Source organism: Psammomys obesus, unplaced genomic scaffold (assembly GCF_907164565.1).
Source record: "Psammomys obesus unplaced genomic scaffold, mPsaObe1.curated_primary_1811, whole genome shotgun sequence".
In the NCBI taxonomy this organism is placed as follows: domain Eukaryota; kingdom Metazoa; phylum Chordata; class Mammalia; order Rodentia; family Muridae; genus Psammomys; species Psammomys obesus.
This window is the reverse complement of record NW_026591598.1, coordinates 15,688,952-15,706,535: the sequence shown is the minus strand read 5'-3', so window position 1 is coordinate 15,706,535 and position 17,584 is coordinate 15,688,952. Positions and strand designations below refer to the sequence as shown.

Below are 17,584 nucleotides of genomic sequence, written 5' to 3'. Positions count from 1 at the left end.
TGTGGAGAGACCAGGATTCGAGCCACATCCCTCAGAGCAAATGTGCAAGGCAGCCAGAGTCCCAAGGACACAGACTCCGGAGCCACACCGTCTGGGTTCAGCTCTGGCTCTGCCTGACTGGTAAACTTTAGGAGCTGGTTCAAACATCAAATCCCTGGGCCCAGTAAGTTGTCAGCCCTTCACATGTCCTTCACACACCCCACAATACCACCCAACCACTTTGCTGCTGGCTTGTCTAGCCTCATGCTCCCTGGAGAGCCCAGACAACCCCAGGCCTGGTACTCAGCAGATGTTAGTTCTGTTCCTGTCTCAGCATTTTCTGCCTTCAAAATTCACCTATCCCAATCCTTGGTCCTCCCTCTGATGCAACCCCTGGATTTGCTAGGATTCGAACTTTCGGATTCATTTTCCTGAGGGTCTGAATCTGCTCACCCCAGAGTCGTGCCGAAGAGAGTCTTCAGAAGACCTGCTTCAACCATCTTCCTGTCTCAGGGGAAGTGCGGAGTCCACACAGCTGCCTGAACAGAATGACTGTAGGGAGGAGCACACTGAAGAAGAGCCGAGGCTAACACAGCGCTTAAGAACTTCTCCGGAGGCCATGAAGTGGCCCAGCCAGTAACAGTGAAACATCCAAGTTCAAATCCAGTTCCCAGAACTAGAAAGATGGCTCAGCAGTTAAGAGCACTGGCTGCTCTTGCGGAGGACCCAGGGTCAGCTCCTAGGACCTACACGGCAGCTCACCACTGTCTGTAACTCCAGTCTCCAGGAGAGCCAACACCTTCTTCCGGCCTCCTCGGACACGGCATACATACGTACACACACACATGCAAAACATTCATACATATAAAATAAAAACACACAGAAATATCTTCAATCCAGTTTGGCCACCTACTGGCTAAGAGAGACCAGTAGCTCTCCGTGCCTCAGTCTCCCCAACTATAAAACAGGAAAGATGATAAGTGCCTCCTTGGGTGGCTGATGGGTGGAGCCGGGGAATTTATAACGTAGCACGTTTAGTCCTGCGCCTGGCGCACGCAAACCCCTCAACAGAATCCATCGTCATCACGGGCTGTGAAGATGGACGACTCCCCATGGGAAGAGCAGAAGCAGCTCGGAAGCAGACTCACGGGGCCGCCGCAGCCAGAAGCTGCGTTTCGTTCCCCCTAAGCAACCACCAAGCGCCTCCAACCAACCTCAGAGTCTCCTCTGAGACAAGCTGGCCCGGCTGTCCTCCTTTCATTTCTCTGGCTGTGATAGAATACCCTGACCAAAAAAAAAAAAAAAAAAAAAAGGCAACCTAGGGTGGAAGGGTTTGCTTCAGCTCACAGTTCCTGTTGCAGTCCTGTCACCCTGATATTAAGGTGACATGTGCTTAAGACAGATAGTCACATGGCACTCACGGTAAAAGGTCAGAGAGGAATGAACGCATGAACGCCTCTCGGCTGCTTCCTTGTGCTCAGCTCCATTTCTGCACTCTCACACAGCCCGTGGCCAAGGAACGGTGGAGCAGGGTATGCCGGTCAACTAGCGTGATCAGGACAGCCCTCCACAGACCAGCTCCATGCAGACGGTCCTTCAACGAGGCCCTCTCCTTGGGAAATTCGCAGTGGTGCCAGGTTGACAATTAAAGACAACCATCACACTGTCGCTGGTCACACATTCTCTGCTAGCAGGATGGCCCCTTCTCCCTCCTTGGACTACTGCAATATCCCACCATGCTGTGGGAAACGCCTGCCAATCATCTGCCAAATGGTTAAGGCAGTAATAGGTGTGTGTGTGTGTGTGTGTGTGTGTGTGTGTGTGACAGAGTTTTTCTATATATTCCTGAATGTCCTGGAACTCTCTCTGTAGACCAGGCTGTCCTTGAACTCAAAAAGACAAGCCTGCCTCTGCCTCCCAAGTGCTGGGATCAACAACGTGTGCCACCAAGCCCAGTTCAGTGATACAGTCTTGACCAAGGCCCCAAGTGGCCTCATTGGGAAAGCAACTCTCCATCTGGTATAAGTGTGAAGCCCTAAGGAGCCCTCATCCCCTTCAGGTCCATCCTCACCTGGTGCTGGGTAACATACAGGTAACAGAAAATCTGTGGCGATAGTAACACACAGAAGACACCTGATCCAACGCTGACCCTTACACTCCGAAAGAATCAGACTTCTTAATTCTCTGAGCTTAGTAACAGTGGTTCCTATCTTACTTCTGCAGAAAGAGGCTAAGAATTAAAAAAACAAAACAAACAAACAAACAAAAAACGGAGGCTGGGTGTGATCGCACACACCTACAACCCCTTCATTTAGGAAGCTGAAGCAGAAGGACCGTGAGTTCAAGGTCAGTCTGGATTATATAACATCGTGTCTCAAAATAACTATAAATAAGAAGAAACAAAAGAAGAAGGGGGGTAGGACTGGAGAGATGGCTCAGTGGTTACGAGCACTGTCTGCTCTTCCAAAGGACCCGGGGTTCAGTTCCCAGCACCCACAGAGCACTTCATAACTGTCTCTAACAGTTCCATGGATTCTGACACCTTCAGACCAGAATAAAAATTAATATTTTTTTCTTAAAAAAGAAGAAGAGGGGAAACTGAAGGAGAGAAGGGGGAGAGCCTGGGGATACGATTAGTGCATGCTTGCCCAGCCCTGCAAAGCCCCGAGTCCCGGCCCCAGCGCTACATAAACAGACCCGGTGGTACACAGCAGCACTTGGGATGTGGGGCAGGACGATCAGAAGTGCAAGTTCAGCCTCGGCTGCACAACAGCTTCCACGCCAGCCAGCCAGCCCGGCACAGAGCAGAGGAGGCTGCATGCAGTAAGACAGGCCGGAAGGTAACGACGCTTCCTGCCAAGCCTGAAGACCTGAGGTCAATCCCTGTAACCTACACGGTGGAAGGAAACACCCGAGCCCCACAAGTTGTCTTCTGACCTCCACACACACACTGTGGCATTCTCATGATACATGTACCTGTGTGTGTGTGTATGTGTATGTGTGTGTTGAGGTGATGGTGGAAAATAAGGGTCTGCATCAGGGATCTCTTAATTATAATGAAGAAACAAAATAAGATGGGCCAGCAACAGGAATCTCCTCACCTTCCATCCAACCGCGTCGCTCAGGACTGGAGAGCAGCACGGGGGACAGCGGGACAGCAGCAGCCACTTCTGGCTCTTTGAAAGACTTAAGGCAGGGGCCTGGGAGTAGAGTTTCCCTTACGAGCCAGAAGATCTGAGTTCTAGCTCAGAACGCACATGACAAAAGCTGCGGGCAGGGCTGCTGGAGCCATGACTCACTGTGCTGGCACAGGACCGGGGTTGGTTCCCAGCACCCACACCAGCTGGCTCACAACCACCTGTCACAACAGGGCTTGGGAAACCATACCCAAGGCTGTCCTCTGGTTCAGTGTGTCCACAAGACTGAGCCCGTGAGCGCGAGCGTTTGTATATGTGAGCGTGCATGCAACACACTCACATACACACACGAACTCGAGATTGCACACGCGCGCGCGCACACACACACACACACACACACACGTACACTACTTAGGTCAGAACCATCCCAGGATCAATGGTCCTCATTACTGAAGACCTGCCCTGTGCACCACCCACAGGCCTGAGAACTTGACATCTGTCCTCAGCCGTGCTTCATGGTGGAAAGTCTTAGCAACCATCCTAGGTCAGAGGAAACCAGGGAGGGCCCAGAGACGCTCATTCACTCAAGGACCCCGGCTAGGACTCAGCGACAGGGGTGGAGCCCTTGCCTGTTGCCTCCAGAAGCCACATTCTGAACAGAATGAACTTACACGGGATCAGGACCCTGGATCTGGCTCTAAGTCGCTGTGGTGAACTTGCTGTGTGGCCTGGAGCAGGCTCTTGTCCTTTCTGTGCCCTTTTCCTGTCTTAAAAATTTTGGTGTGTACGAGTGTGATATTAACGGTGTGCACGTATGCGGTGCATGCATGTGTATGCAGGCACCTGCTCCCGTGTAAGCGTGGAGGTCAGAGGAGGACACTGGGTGTCATGCTCCGTCATGCTCCTCCTTATTCCCTGAAGGCAGGATCTCTCACTGCACCCCGAGCCAGGCTGGCGGGCAGCAAGGCCCTGTGACCCTCTCACCTCTGACCCTCGAAGCACTGAGGTGATGAGTGTGGGGCCACACCCATCTATTTACAAGATGTCGAAGGTTTGGACACAGGTCCTCAGGCTTCCACAGCAGGCACCTTTATCTGCTGAGCTATTTCCCTAACCCTCTTTCTATTCTTTGTCTCCCCAAGAGGAAGGAAGTCTAGAGGACGCCTACATCCCATTTTCAGAGGCTTGTGTGAACTCGCTTACCCTCTTACGTCTCCCCGACCCTGACCACTGTTCCTAGAAGCCCAGGAAACACTGGCCACCTACATAGTCGAGGAAGAAGCGCCACCCGGGACTGCCACAGGACTGCCCAGAGTAGTCATAGCGGAGGGCACAGAGCTGGTGTCCCCGGCAGCCACAGCCCGTCCTCATTTCTCAGTAGGCAGGGTGTGTACAATCAAGGGAAGCAGCTCAGGTTCTCTGTGTTCCAGGGAGCTGGGTGGTGAGAACTGGGTCACTTTGGGAGAATGGCAAGGCTAAGTTCAAGGGTGAGATGAGTCTGTCCAGCTGGTGACGGCACCAAACCTTCCTACTAGGAATGGTGGTCTAGAAGCATTTTTTCATGACCAGCCTCTATCCTTCTTCTGTACAGTGGCAAAAACCCAGCCTCTGGAGACATACCAAGCGCAGCTACACCCTGAAGCCAGAGCAATCTCCTACTGAACAGGGTTTCTCTGCCTCATTCTTGCCCCCTTCAGTCTATCCCCCACATAACAAGCCAGGGACTCTCTAAAACAAACCCAAAGGAGTTACGACACTGAAGACCTCCAGGGACATGACATCACTCTTAGAATGAAATGCCAGTCCCTTACTTCCCCTCCAGATAAGGCTCCCCTGACTAACCCCCTTCCTATTCCTGCCCCTTGACGCCATGGCTCAGCCACATCAGCCACCTTCCACCTTAAGATGCCAGGTCCCTTGGCCCTGTCACAGATCTTTGCACCTGCTGTTTTTTTTCTGCCCCAAATCCCTCCTCCATGTCTTTATCCTGCTGCCCTCTTCCCAGCCATCCTGTTCTGGCCTCCAACTAAAGCCTCCACTTCGCAGCCAGTCTCCCGTGTCACCCAGCTCTGCTTCCTTCCCTCTCTCTGAACTGACGTCTCTGGCAAGTGGGTTTGCACATGCTGTCAGATTTTTCTCCACTGGACCTGACCTCCTTGCAGGCTGAGATTGGATGTCTTTGCATGAGTTGGAACCTCACTTGGTTCTTACAACCCCATAGGCGAAGATGGGGTGAACTGCCTAAGGCCAGAGCCAGGGAGTGGTACAGAACACACACCCTGGCTGGCCTGACGCCTGTCTCTTGTAAAGCTGCTAGGGTGGGGCAGACTCAGAAGGAGGCTATCAGGAAGGGGACTAAGAGTGGAGAGCCCATCCTTCTCTCCCAGGGCCTTCTGCAGAGGTTCAGAGTGGCCGGGGCTAAGGTTATCTTGGAGGTAGGAAGGCCTTATTGACAGGAGCAAGTGGTCCCCAAATGAGGGATTCCACCAGAGGCCAGGGATGGAGAACTTCAATCCAGTGATTCTCTGCAGAGGGTGGAAACTCAGGGTGAGGCGGGGTGGGGGGAAGGTATGAGCCTGGGCCATACAGTCCATCAGTGTCAGTATGTGCCTGAGAGCGAGGACCCCTTTCCTGACCTCAGGACCACCAGGTACAGTGGAATCCAAATCTGGTAGAATGCAGCAGGTCTGCCAGGTCCCGAGGGCAGGGGCAGGGCTAGCGGGGAGGAGTCAGGAGCTGAGACAAACAGGCCCCGGAAGCATGTCCCAGGCCAGGAGCTGGTGACAGGGAGGGGAATAGTATGCTCTGAAGTGGAACACCTACGTCAGAGGATGGTGGTGTGGCAGCTACGTAAGTCAGGCGTGTACAGGCACGAGCAAGAATGTCACACTGGCCCCAAACTGAGAGCAACCCAAACGTCCGTCATGGATATTTACAAGCTTATCTACCCGACATGACACAACTCAGCTTAACAAAGAGCGGATTCCGGAGCAGGGACCGGGACAGAAGTCCCTCGGAGACTCTCAGTAGTGAGAAAGGTGGTGGGAACCGGGCCCTGGGGAGCTTGTGTGGTAAGATTTGACACTGATAAAGTTCAAACCAGTTGAACAGAAGGGACAAGCAGGGCTGGGGCAGCCTGCCTGCGGCGTGGACTGATGGCGCCGTGGGAGCTGTGAGTGGCACCTATCTTGGCCCAAATGTTATGCAGAGGAACACACTGGCAAAAACCAGGCTGGGAAGAATGCACGTACCCTGGGCGAATCATCTCATTACAGGTGGGCAGTGACAGCAGCGGGGCTCCCGGGAGCCCCTGGACTCCCCAACACTGAGTTGGGCTCCTGAAACAGGAAGGATTATGTTCTAACTCTTTCACAACTACTGTACAAAAAAAAAAAGTTCCACATTAGATAGGAAACCAAGCTCAGAGAGAAAGCAAAGAGCAAAAAGCAACATAGCAAAAAGGGCTGGGGGCATAACTCAATGAATGGGTAGAGTGCTTACCTAGCATGCATGAGGCCCTGGGTTCGATCCCCATCACTGCAGAAACCATAACTAATTAATTATTAATTAATTAATTAATTAATTTAAAAAAACCTGATTAAACCAGGCCTTGTGGTGGTGGCAGTGGCGACAACACATGCCTTTAATCCTAGCATTCAGGAGGCAGAGGCAGATGGATATCTGGGTTTGCGGCCAGCCTAGTCTGAGTTTGTGGCCAGCCTGGTCTACAGAGTGAGTTCCAGGACAGCCAAGGCTACACAGAAAAACCCTGTCTCGAAAAAAAACTGAAAAAAAAAAAAAAAAAGGCAATGAAACCAGATCCTGGGTTTCCTGGTCTCTAAGACCCTCTCCTGAGACTCCAGTCCCCGGGGCCCAGCTTTGCCCTGCTGTGCCCTCACAAGCTGTTCGCCTTCAGGTCTGCCAGCGCCACCTGCAGTCCCTCCTCTCTGGGTGGAGGTGGACCACGCACGTGCTCAGTGGATTCGATTCTGCAAAATAACTGCTTAGGAAATGAGTCCTTCCTCCCTCCCCATGAATTGCCTCTCCCCTCTCCACCCCTCTCCCAGCCACACATCGCTGAGGTCATTCCAGTCCTGGACCTCAGCCCGTTCGTCAGGAGCTCCAGCGTCAGACTGGGCGGAGGAGGGGGTCCTGCTAAAGCCCAGCGCTGGCCCCAGAGCACTGGGAGGTCTTGAGGTTAGATTTCCCACCCTCGGCGGCAGTTTCCAAGTGACTCAAGCCAGCATCTGGATTCAGAGAATCCAGTAAAACAATTTTCTTGGAATAACAAGGGCTGCCATGGCCACGGTCGTTTCTCCGTCTTTTCCCTGCGCCAGCTCTGCTGAGCGTGCCCTCGCCGACCATCCACAACAGGGGCTGTGAGACCCCCTACCCAGGGCACAAGCCCAGAGCTCTAGAACAGTCCCCCGACAGACAAATGGTGAGGTGAGGTACAGACCAGGCCCACCGTGGTCAAGCGCGCCTGGGTATGCTTACTGCACTGTAGGAGCTGCGTGAAAATGGATCTTGACTGTTCCAGCCATGTCATTTGGCAGATGGGGAAACTGAGGCCTGGGATGGGAGAGTGTCTAATTGGGGTCTCTGCACTTGGCCTTGGTTCTCTTCTTCAGGCCTGTCTGAAGCACCTGCAGGGGGCAGCAGGTGGGAGGGGAAGGCTCTGCTCCAGGCAGAAGTAAATATTGACATGATGTGTTTACACTGTAACCGAGTCCTCCTGGCTGCAGCCCACAACCACACCCGCCTTCGCACCCCAGCCAAGAAGGCAAAAGAGCAAGCCAGGAGGTGGGCTTGGAGAAGCCTCTTCTGAGCCAGGGGCTGCCAGTCAGGGGGTGATTGTCACTGAAGTCAGGCAGATGGGAGGTCGGACTCAGTTCCAGTCCCAGCTCAGCCATTCATCAGCAGTGGGACCCAAGAACAGGGAGCAAAGGCGGTCCTGTCAGAAAGAACAGGACCAGCCTTTCGGCCCGGCCAGCACCCTGTCCTGGTAGCCCCCAACACCTCTGCCTGTTGCTCAGTGGTCCCATCCCCATGGCCAGGGGCTATCTCAGGAAGGCTAAATGGAGTGTCAGCTAGGGGCTGAAGCCTTTGGCTACCTAGTTCAAGTCCTTGGCTCCCATAGTAAACTCTGAACTTCTGTTTTCACAGCCCAGACCTAGAAAGCGTCCCTGGGCTTAAAGAGAAGATGAAAGCCTGCTAAGGACAAGGGGGCAGGAGGCCTCACCCTAGGCTGCTGAGTGGCTCCCCACTATGCTTAGAATCAAGACTCAAAATCTCTCTCGTGGTCCTCCCTGAGCACACCTGCTCTGGCCAGCTGCCAGAAATCATCATCTGCCCCCTACCTCCCCCACCGCCCACAGCAGCGAATGTCCAGAGGCCAGCTGCACAGCAACCAACGCCTGAAACCCTTCCTAGGCCAACTCGTATCTCTGTGGTACTGCTGTTCAGACCTGAGTTTTGAGTTGCCGCTACAGCAATCCTCTGGCCTCTGTCACTTCGAGGTGAGACTGCAGGCTGGTATCGTGGAAGCCCGGCTCCACTCACTCAATCCTCAGGCTGTAGCCTGAAGCCTGAAGAATGGCATGGTCTCAGGGAGCCTCTACAGATCCCCAGGCCAGGTTCCCCACCGGCCTCTCCCCGTGTCTCTATAGCAACAGGAACTGAGCTTGTCATTTCCTGTCCATCGGCTTGCTTATCAGACTGTGGCAGAAACGTCAATCTCAGCCACCCTGACCACAGCCCCTGAGCCTTGGGCCATCCCAGGCTGACTCGGTGGCTACGTACGCCATATGATGGACAGCCAGGTGCACACACAGCCACTGGAAGTGGACCCGGAAGAACAGACACGCAAAAACTGTATTTATCTGCTGATGGTTGTCCTCCTTGTAGGCACCTCCAACTCTCCAAGCCCTCCTCCACTCCTGACAGGGTGGAAGTCTCTGCAGTTCTTAGAAACTGGGAGCATTCCTTCCCAGAAGGCAACAGCATCCTTCTTTACCAAAAACTAGGGCAATGCAAGGAAACATGAGTAACCGTCACAGCTTGGCTACCCGGCCGAGAACAAGTGTAGAAACACGGATAACCCGGTGTAACCCGGTCTCCAGGACAGGCCTGCCGCCCAGGGCGAGGTGACGGCTGCCGTGCTCTCGGAATGCCTTGCCTCCCATCCTCAAATGATAACACCGTCCCTTGTGTTTTTACTCGTGTCTGTGTGCTTCCATGTCGGCGCCCTCACAATAACATCCTCGATAGCGGAGGGCACCTACCCCTCGTGGTAAAAGGGAGCACAGGGAGGGAGGATGCCTGACCTAAGATCACACAGCAAACTGATAGGACGTTGACATGCAAAATTGGAGTCCCAGATCTTGTCCTCTATTCAACCTTAAGAGATTATTCAACCTTAAGGGAATAAGAGATTGTTCCCTTCAGCAGCAGCCCAAACGCAGTCACCATCCCCAGTGTGGAATGTGAAGAACTGGTCCACAAGAAACTGCCAGCACAGCATGCGAATCCGGCTGTTTCTTTCCCTTCAACCCCTCTGCCCGGTTAGTTGTGCTAGCACCTGGCAGGGTGCCTAGCTCCGTGCCCCTGGACCACCTCCTCCCCACCTCTGTGCCTCCGCTGGGTGGTTTGAGGACAGCTGGAGGCAAGAGACAGAAAAAGCCTCTTGGGAGCCCTCATCCCACGGCTTGCACTGCGGCGGGGGTTGGGGGAGCCCTTCCGACAGGAGGCCATTAAGAATATTGCTGATTTTCTGCCAAGAGGTTAGGGACCTGGGTGGAGAGCAGGAGTACCACGGAGATACAGAGCCAACAACAGGAAACAGCCCTTACAGGGCAAAGGAACCCCATTAGGAACCTTGGGGGGGATAGCACAGAGAGAAAAAAACTTGGGCTCTCTGCTGGTGGGATGGGAAGCTGGGTTTGAGACTCAGAGTGGAAGTAGCCCTGAATCCCAGCCCCTCTTGGGAACGATGGCAAGGAAACCAGCGTTAGGGGAACCCAAGGATGCCTGACGTCAGCCCTCACCTCACCCACCCACGTACAGCAACACTGTGCGTCAGCGGACTACACTGGGCTCCCGCCCCCTGGCAGCCAAGGCCTCTGCTCCCCACCCCACCCCCAACTTTCCATGCCTGCCTCGTCCTCTCTTACCTGCTCCTACATACGAGAGCAGTAAACCAGCCCAGTTCTGGCCCAGCACTGAGCAGTCTGTCCTCACAGCTCTGGTCAGACATCACCCAGGTTTCCCCTGACTGGAACATGTGTTCTCACTCAGATTACACTGGCTTAATGACTCTCCCACCTCACCAGCTAGAAGGGAACACCCACCGGGCCTGACGGAGCCACCTCCCTGAGGGACATGACACCTGGCCTCGGTTGTTCAGGCGGAAGCCCCATGCACCACATGGTCTGTGTCCCTTTTTCTTGCTTTGTACAAGGCCTGGCACAGAGCACCCCGTGGATGTCTGTTAAACAAGAAAGAAAACATTCTGTCTAAATCACTGTCATCCCCCAAAAGTGATAAACAGGACAGGAATGGTTCCTTCGGACCAGCAAATAGGCTGGATGGTTAGCAGAACTTCCCAGGGCTGTCAAAGAAAGGACAGTAACCAAGCCAAGCACTCTCACTTGAGTTTCTCTCAACCTGATCCCCATCCTAGGAGACAGGAACCATTACCATCTCTTGATGGGGAGAGGGCACAACGAGGTTATAAAGCAACCTGGCCAAAGTGCCTGTGGGGAAGGGAACAAGCAGGGATTAGAACCCAAACCTGTTTGGGGCCAAAGTCTAAGGTCTTTCTGATGGCCTGGGATGCTTTTCAGGTCAGAGATGGCTCAGCCAGTTAAGAACAGGGGTTCCCCTCAAAGAGGAGTCCTGGGGTCAGTTCCAGCACCTACAGGGTGGCTCAGAGATCCAACACTCTCTTCTGGGCCCCGCAGTACCAGGCACACACATGTGGTACACTTAAACACACGCAAGCCAAACACCCACGCAAATAAAATAAAATGTTCCCCGCGCAGGGTGAGTAGTTAATTTGCTGGTGTGTTTGAGCTCAGGCTGCCCTCGAATCCACGGTCTGCCTGTCTCTGCCCCACCCCCCCCAGCCCCCAAACACTGGGGTCAGACTCGTTCACCACCACATGGACCAGACTTTTTGGTGCTCTGTAAGGAGGAAAAACATCCTCTATGTGAGCGGCTCAGGTCAGGGTGGGTCCAGAAAGAGGATGTATGACCACAAAGTCTCTCCCTCTTTTATTGCTCTCCCACATCCTCGGGCTTTCAACCGAGAGCTGGTCCACAGGTGACGCATTCCCCAGCCATGAAACTATCCAAGCATTCATGGGAGACTCTTAATGGGGGAGCTAAGTCGGGTCCAAGATGATCTCTGGGCACCTTGGGAATAGAATTAAGGTGTCAGTCTCTAGAGGCACAAACGATGTCAGTGGGTAAGAGAGAAAAGGGCTGTCTAAGGGGGCTTCTGCTCCGATCAGGTTCCTACTATGGCTGGCACTGCAGCCTCTCCAGCCCTCTCCATGGCAGCCCTCCGGCTGGAAAGTGACAGAGGTAGGCAGATCTCTGGGACCAACAGCAGAGAGCCCAGGCAGATCTCCTCAGGCCAGAGAGGGTGTCTTGCACCCAGCCCACAGCCCCAGCTCTAGGGGAGGCAATCAGAGGTCCACAGGAAGAGGAGCAAGTGGCCCTAGCGAGTGATGGAAGGGCAAAACGAGGCCTTGGCTCTGGGCCAAGCTTTCCAAAGCAACCCGGTCTGGATTAGATGTATGTCACCCCTGAGGCTTGAGCCCCCAACGAAATTCCCCTTCGTCAAGGACCTCTGTACCCTGGTGCTTTTGCCCACAGCAGTCAGCGCTTGGGCCCTCCTCTGAGAATTCATTACAGGGAGATGCTGGAAGCACCAGCATCTACCTCCAGAACCTCTCTCAGGCGGTCCCCTCCTCTGTGAGCTACCCCTCCCCTTCCCACACGCCACAGCAGGATCAGCCATAGAAGAAAAGTGCCCCAGCCTCTCACGGTGTCCGGCGCGTTCTCGAATCCCAAACCCAGCTGAACTATGCGGGGTGTGAGCTCAAGTCCAGCTGAACCCTGACGTCTCTGAATCGACCCGGCCTAGCTGCCCAAGGTCTCCATGCCAAGCCAAGCCAAGCTCAGGGACTTGCACACAGCCCAAACCTCACCAACTGTCCCCCAAAACCTAACGCGCCACCCCGAGTCTTCCACGCCAGGCCCGGACCCAGCAGCCCAGAACCAAGGTCTTCGCGGCCCGGACGATCCCCCCCCCCCCCAACCCTCGCCACGCTCCAAGCCTGCGAGCAGCAGGGTGCGGGCCGCAGCTGCAGAGGACGCTCAGCCAGCCTCGAACCAGCCAGGATGCCATCGCCGCGCCGCTGCCGGCACCGTCCGGGCTGCCCGGAGCCGCAGCGGGCTACAGGCATACTCACCATCGCTCGCGGACTCCGAACGGCCCGGCTCTCCCTGCACCTCCCGCTAGTGCTCCGGCTCCGGCTGCGCCGCGCTGTGCTCTTCGCTCGGACTGCGCGGCTAGAGGCCGGGGCGGCGCGCGCGGCTGGGGCGCCCAGGCCAAGGGGCGGGGCCCACCGCGAACCAATACCGAAGCGCGGAGGCTGCGGGCCCCGGAGCTACAGCCAATCAGACGCGTAGATGGGACTCCCCCTTCTCCGCGGGCTCCTTAACCCGTGGCGTGCTGGAGCGCTGGAGACTCTTGCTACCCCAGATGCCGGTGGGTCCGGGGGTGCACTCGCGAGCCTCCAGGTTGGCGTGCCTAATCTAGACCTTGCCAGGACCCGCTCTAGGGACTGACGGAGTCCGCGACAGGCACACCTGTGCCCAGTTGGGGCTCTGGGAGCCTTGGCGACCTTTGTCCCCTGCCTGGCGCCTGCACCCCGAACGCTGCAGCTGCCGGGTGTGTGTTTGTGTGCGAGCAAAAAGGAAAGAGGGCAGAGAGGAGGAGACAGAAAAGGGGGGGAGGGGGGGAAGGGATGAATTCCGCATGCCTGTGTGTTTATGTGGAAAGACAGAGGACTATATTTGGGGATTGTTACTCTGTGTGTGTGTGTGTGTGTGTGTGTGTACACGCTCGCCCCCGCCCCCCGTGCTTAAGAGAGGGGTGAAGAAGGAAGGAGACGTGGAATGGAGGCCCGGGTAGGCGTGGGCACCTACACCTCCAGCAGAGAAACTTTCTCCCCCTGCCTGCTGCGCAGGTGCGGAGGAGGAAGGAGCAGGAAACCTGAGTGTGCTGTGTGTGCTGTGCGTTTGTGACCTGTGGAGCGGGCATGTGGGTGTGGTAGAAAGAGGCTTTGTGCCCCGCCGTGAAAGAGTAGACAGTGAACCCCGCTCCGTGTGTGTGCAGACCGGAACACACAGTTGAGAGAGAGACGGGGCAGAGTTTTACCACAACGTCGTGGACGGCTCGGTTTGGGAGACAGAGTGGTCAGGGCATCCGGTGTGGTGAGCACCTGTGTTCTGTCTGTGTGAATTTGTTGTCTCGGGGCTGGAGAGATGGCCAGTGGTTAAGAGCATGCACTGCTTTTGCCCGGGTAGGGAATCCCAGCCTATAACTCCAGCTACAAGGGACCCAACGCACGCACTATTCTGGCAACTTAAGACACCCGCACTCACACGTGCACATGCCACACACACCCCCAGAAAAACACAGAAACACAATTAAAGAACAAACTGCCAGGCAGCGGTGGTGGCGCTCTCCTTTAATCCCAGCACTGGGGAGCAGGGGCAGGCGGATCTCTGTGAGTTCCAGGCCAGCCTGGTTTACCGAGCAAGTTCCAGGACAGCCAGGGCTTGCACAGAGAAACCCTGCCTCACAAACCAACCAACCAACCGACCGACCAACAAAACAAAACAAACAGACAAACAGTGATGGGTCTCAGTCACAAAGACAGGGCTCAGTGCCTAGCCCAGGCTAGCCCGGAAGTCCCAATCCTGCGTCTGCCGCTGGAGTGCTTGAGGTTACAGGCGTGCCCACCGTCCCCACTTAGGTGAGTCTTGTCATCACCTGTACCTTTACGGTGCCGAGAAAAGGAACTAGTGTACAAGGGATGCGTGTCTAGAGACAGACATCCTGGAGGAGTTGAGGTGGGGTTCTGAGCGAGTCGGTGGGGTAAGAGGTGGAGACCTGGACTTCTTGCCTACCTCCTGCAAAGAGGGGAGAAGGAGAATGGCTGCAGATGGTGGTGGGTTTGGGAAGAACCGACCATTAGGGAAGAGTAGAACAAGCTGAACCCTCCTTCCTGGGCACCCTCGAGTGCCCCTCGACACGCCAGGGAAAGAGAAGCCAGGCACAGGGTTTGGATGCAAAGGGAAGGCTGTCTGCCACCACCACCACCACCCCCGCCCCCAGCCCAGGGCTGTGTGTCTGTGGGAGGGTGGAGGGGGGGAAGGGGAACCCATGGAGGGGAGGCAGTGCTCTGTAGGCCCGGCCTTCTGAGTTTCCCGGTGTGGAGGTGCAGGCCCAATGAGGAGCGCACAGAGTTCCTGCCCTCACAGCAGCAGGTACGGTGCCTGGGTAAGAATGCGGGCTGTGCTGGGGTGCAAGTGTGTGAGCCTCAAAGATGACGAGGCCTCCAATGTCCTCCTTCTGGGGGACAAAGGCTGTGGACATACCATCAGCCCTTGACCTGTTTCTTCTCTGTTTTGTTTGTTTGTTTGTTTGTTTGAGCCAGGTCTCTTGTAACCCAGGCTATACCAACTCCTGTATTGCTACAGTGGACCTTTTCCTGGACTCCTGATCCTCCTGCCCTCCCCCTCCCACGTACGGAGGTTGCAGGCGCTCACCACCGTGCCCTGCTTCTGTGGTGCTGACCCCTGCATGCTAGGCAAGCACTCCACCAACTACACTATGGCCCTGGCCTGGCTTCAGCTTTTTTGGCTTCTCAAGTGACCTCCCAGCAGTGTCAGTGTGCCACCTGGGGAGATCCAGTTAGCTCAGCTCTGCACATGGCTGTGGAGGATTCTCTCCTCTCCGAGCCTCAGTTTTCTCCTCTGTGAAATGGGCTTTGCCATTCCTGCCTGCCTCACTCTACAGCTTCGATAGCTCTAGGAGTTCATGTACATCGTGGGTGCTTTGTAGACTGCTATAAATCCCAAAGCCCACTTGCTCTACTTATGAAAAAGTTCAGAAAATGTTTGTGGTCGGGTACAGCCTTTCATCCCAGCACTTGGGAGGCAGAGGCAGGTGGATATCTGTGAGTTCAAGGCCAGCCTGGTCTACAGAGTGAGTTCCAGGCCAGCCAGAGCTACAAAGTGAGACCCTGCCAATAAGTAAGTAAGTAAGTAAGTAAGTAAGTAAGTAAGTAAATAAATAAATAAATAAATAAATAAATAAATGATAGAATGGAATAGAATTCAGAAAGGAGCAAAATGAATCTGTATTGCCAGAGTCAGGCCTATATCCACCTTAAAGACAGAATGACTGACAAGTGGCACACAAGTTTCTGATCTGCTTTGGGACACAGAACGAATGTGTTCAGTTAGGAAAACGTCCTTTAGCAGTCTCATGGCATCTGTGTGCCCTTTGTTCTCCTTTACAGTCTGACGATATTACATGAAGGGTGTGGCGGCACAAGCCTGCCATCCCAGCACACAGGAGGTAGAGCATGAGGAGCAGGAATGTAAGGCCAGCTTAAGGTGTCTAAGTCCAGGCCAGCTTGGGCTACATGAGACCCTATTTTAAACCCCAAAGCTAAAAAAATAAGGTCAAGTCTCATAACCACATTCTGCTCAGGAAGACCATAGATATCCTGGAATGTTCTATCGCTAGAGCAGGACTTGAGTCAGCAAGAGCAGGGTGTGGTCCTAGCTCTGTGAAGGGGGGTGGGTGGCAAGATGGCCCTGTGGGTGAAGATGCTTGCCACCAATCCTAATGACTTAGTTTATTCCTGGGGAACACATGTGGCGGAAGGAGAAAACTGACTCCCACAAATCATCCTCTGTGCACTGTGATATAACACACATGTACACATGTACACACACATTACACACACAGTAAACACATAAGTACATAAGAAGGCAAAGGAGAGAGACTGCCTTCTCTGTTCTTCGGTGGCACGTGGATGAGGCAGGACCTGCAGCCTGACAAAGCTACTGATTGGGACGGTACTAAAACCAGGAGTAGAGTGGAGACATTCTGATGCCTCGACACCCCGCTGCTGTCAGGGATGCCACTCTGGGCCATATGGAGTTCAAGGCGGGGGGGGGCAACTCAAAGAACCGCTGGCACCCCTAGCCCTTACCCAGGGATCTAGAAGTCCCCTCCTCCAGAAGGCTTTCTGAGAACCCAGGAATGCCTAGCTCTTACCATGTGCCAGACCTGTGTGGCTGGTGCTTTGTGGTGTTGGCCTGACAAATTTGACACTTCTGAAGTTGGGGAGGCTATGATTCGAGAAGAAGAAAAGAGAGAGAAGAAAGGAAAGCAGCCAGGGTGCTCCACACCAGCTCATGCCTGGAGTCTAACGTGGAGACAAGAGGATCAGAAGTTCAAGCTTGGGGCTGGAGAGATGGCTCACTGGTTAAGAGCACCAGCTGCTTTCATGGAGGCCTCCGGTTCCATTCCCAGCACAACCGCCTGTAACTCCGGTTCAGGAGGTTCTGGTGCCCTCTTCTGGCCTTCGCCAGTACCAGGCCTGCACATGGCACACAGACACTCATATAAGCAAAACACCAATAAACATAAAATAATAAAATGAAACCAGGCAGCGGTAACACACACCTTTAATCCCAGTACTGGGAAGGCAGAGGCAGGCAAGGACAAGGCAGGCAGATCTCTGTGAGTTCGGGGCCAGCCTGGTCTACAAAGTGAGTTCCAGGACAGCCAAGGCTGTTAAACAGAGAAATCCTGTCTTGGAAAAAATTAAATTAAATTAAATTTAAAGAAATAAAATAAAAGATAAATTAAAGAAGAAGAAGTCCAAGGCCATGCCCTGCCCCAAATTCAAGGCCAGCCTGGACTGTAGAAGATCTGAACATGGAGTGGGATAGACAACAGCAGAGAGGTGTCCGAAGCGTGCTCCTCGGCAGGGTCTTCTGCAGCCAGAAACACCTGGGGACCTCTCCTGGACCCCAGCAGCCAGCCGCAGCAGGATGCCGGATAGAGTTCACCAGGCCTGTGAGAGGAAGACCACAATAGCGGGCCCCCTCCCTTCCTCCTGAGGAAGGAAACTGAGCAGCTGCCCCGAGCTTTACCCCTTTACCCGGTGGGTAGAGCAGAGGGAAGGGAGAGAGAGATGAGCAGCAGAAAAAGGGAGGAGGCTTCAGGGAGAAACCGAGAGGACAGACCAAGGGGGGAGGCAGCACCCTGACCAGGGGAAAGAGAGAGGGGGACCAGGACATGGATTCAAGGGCTTCTCTGCGAGAGTGCGGGGCAGAAAGGAAGAAGGAAGGAGGCAGAGAGAAAATAT

The 17,584-nt window shown here is 54.5% G+C and overlaps 1 protein-coding gene across 1 annotated transcript in view; it reads right to left on the bottom strand.

Moving 5' to 3' along the window:
• The window catches only part of Ece1 (endothelin converting enzyme 1), a 95,762-nt gene extending 83,057 nt beyond the window's left edge, over window positions 1-12,705 (bottom strand). Inside the window, exon 1 of the mRNA XM_055610907.1 lies at window positions 12,596-12,705. Within this exon, the coding sequence (XP_055466882.1) occupies window positions 12,596-12,598 (3 nt within the window). The 5' untranslated portion in view covers window positions 12,599-12,705. The remainder of the gene's footprint in view (window positions 1-12,595) is intronic.
• Between the last annotated feature and the right edge of the window lie 4,879 nt (window positions 12,706-17,584).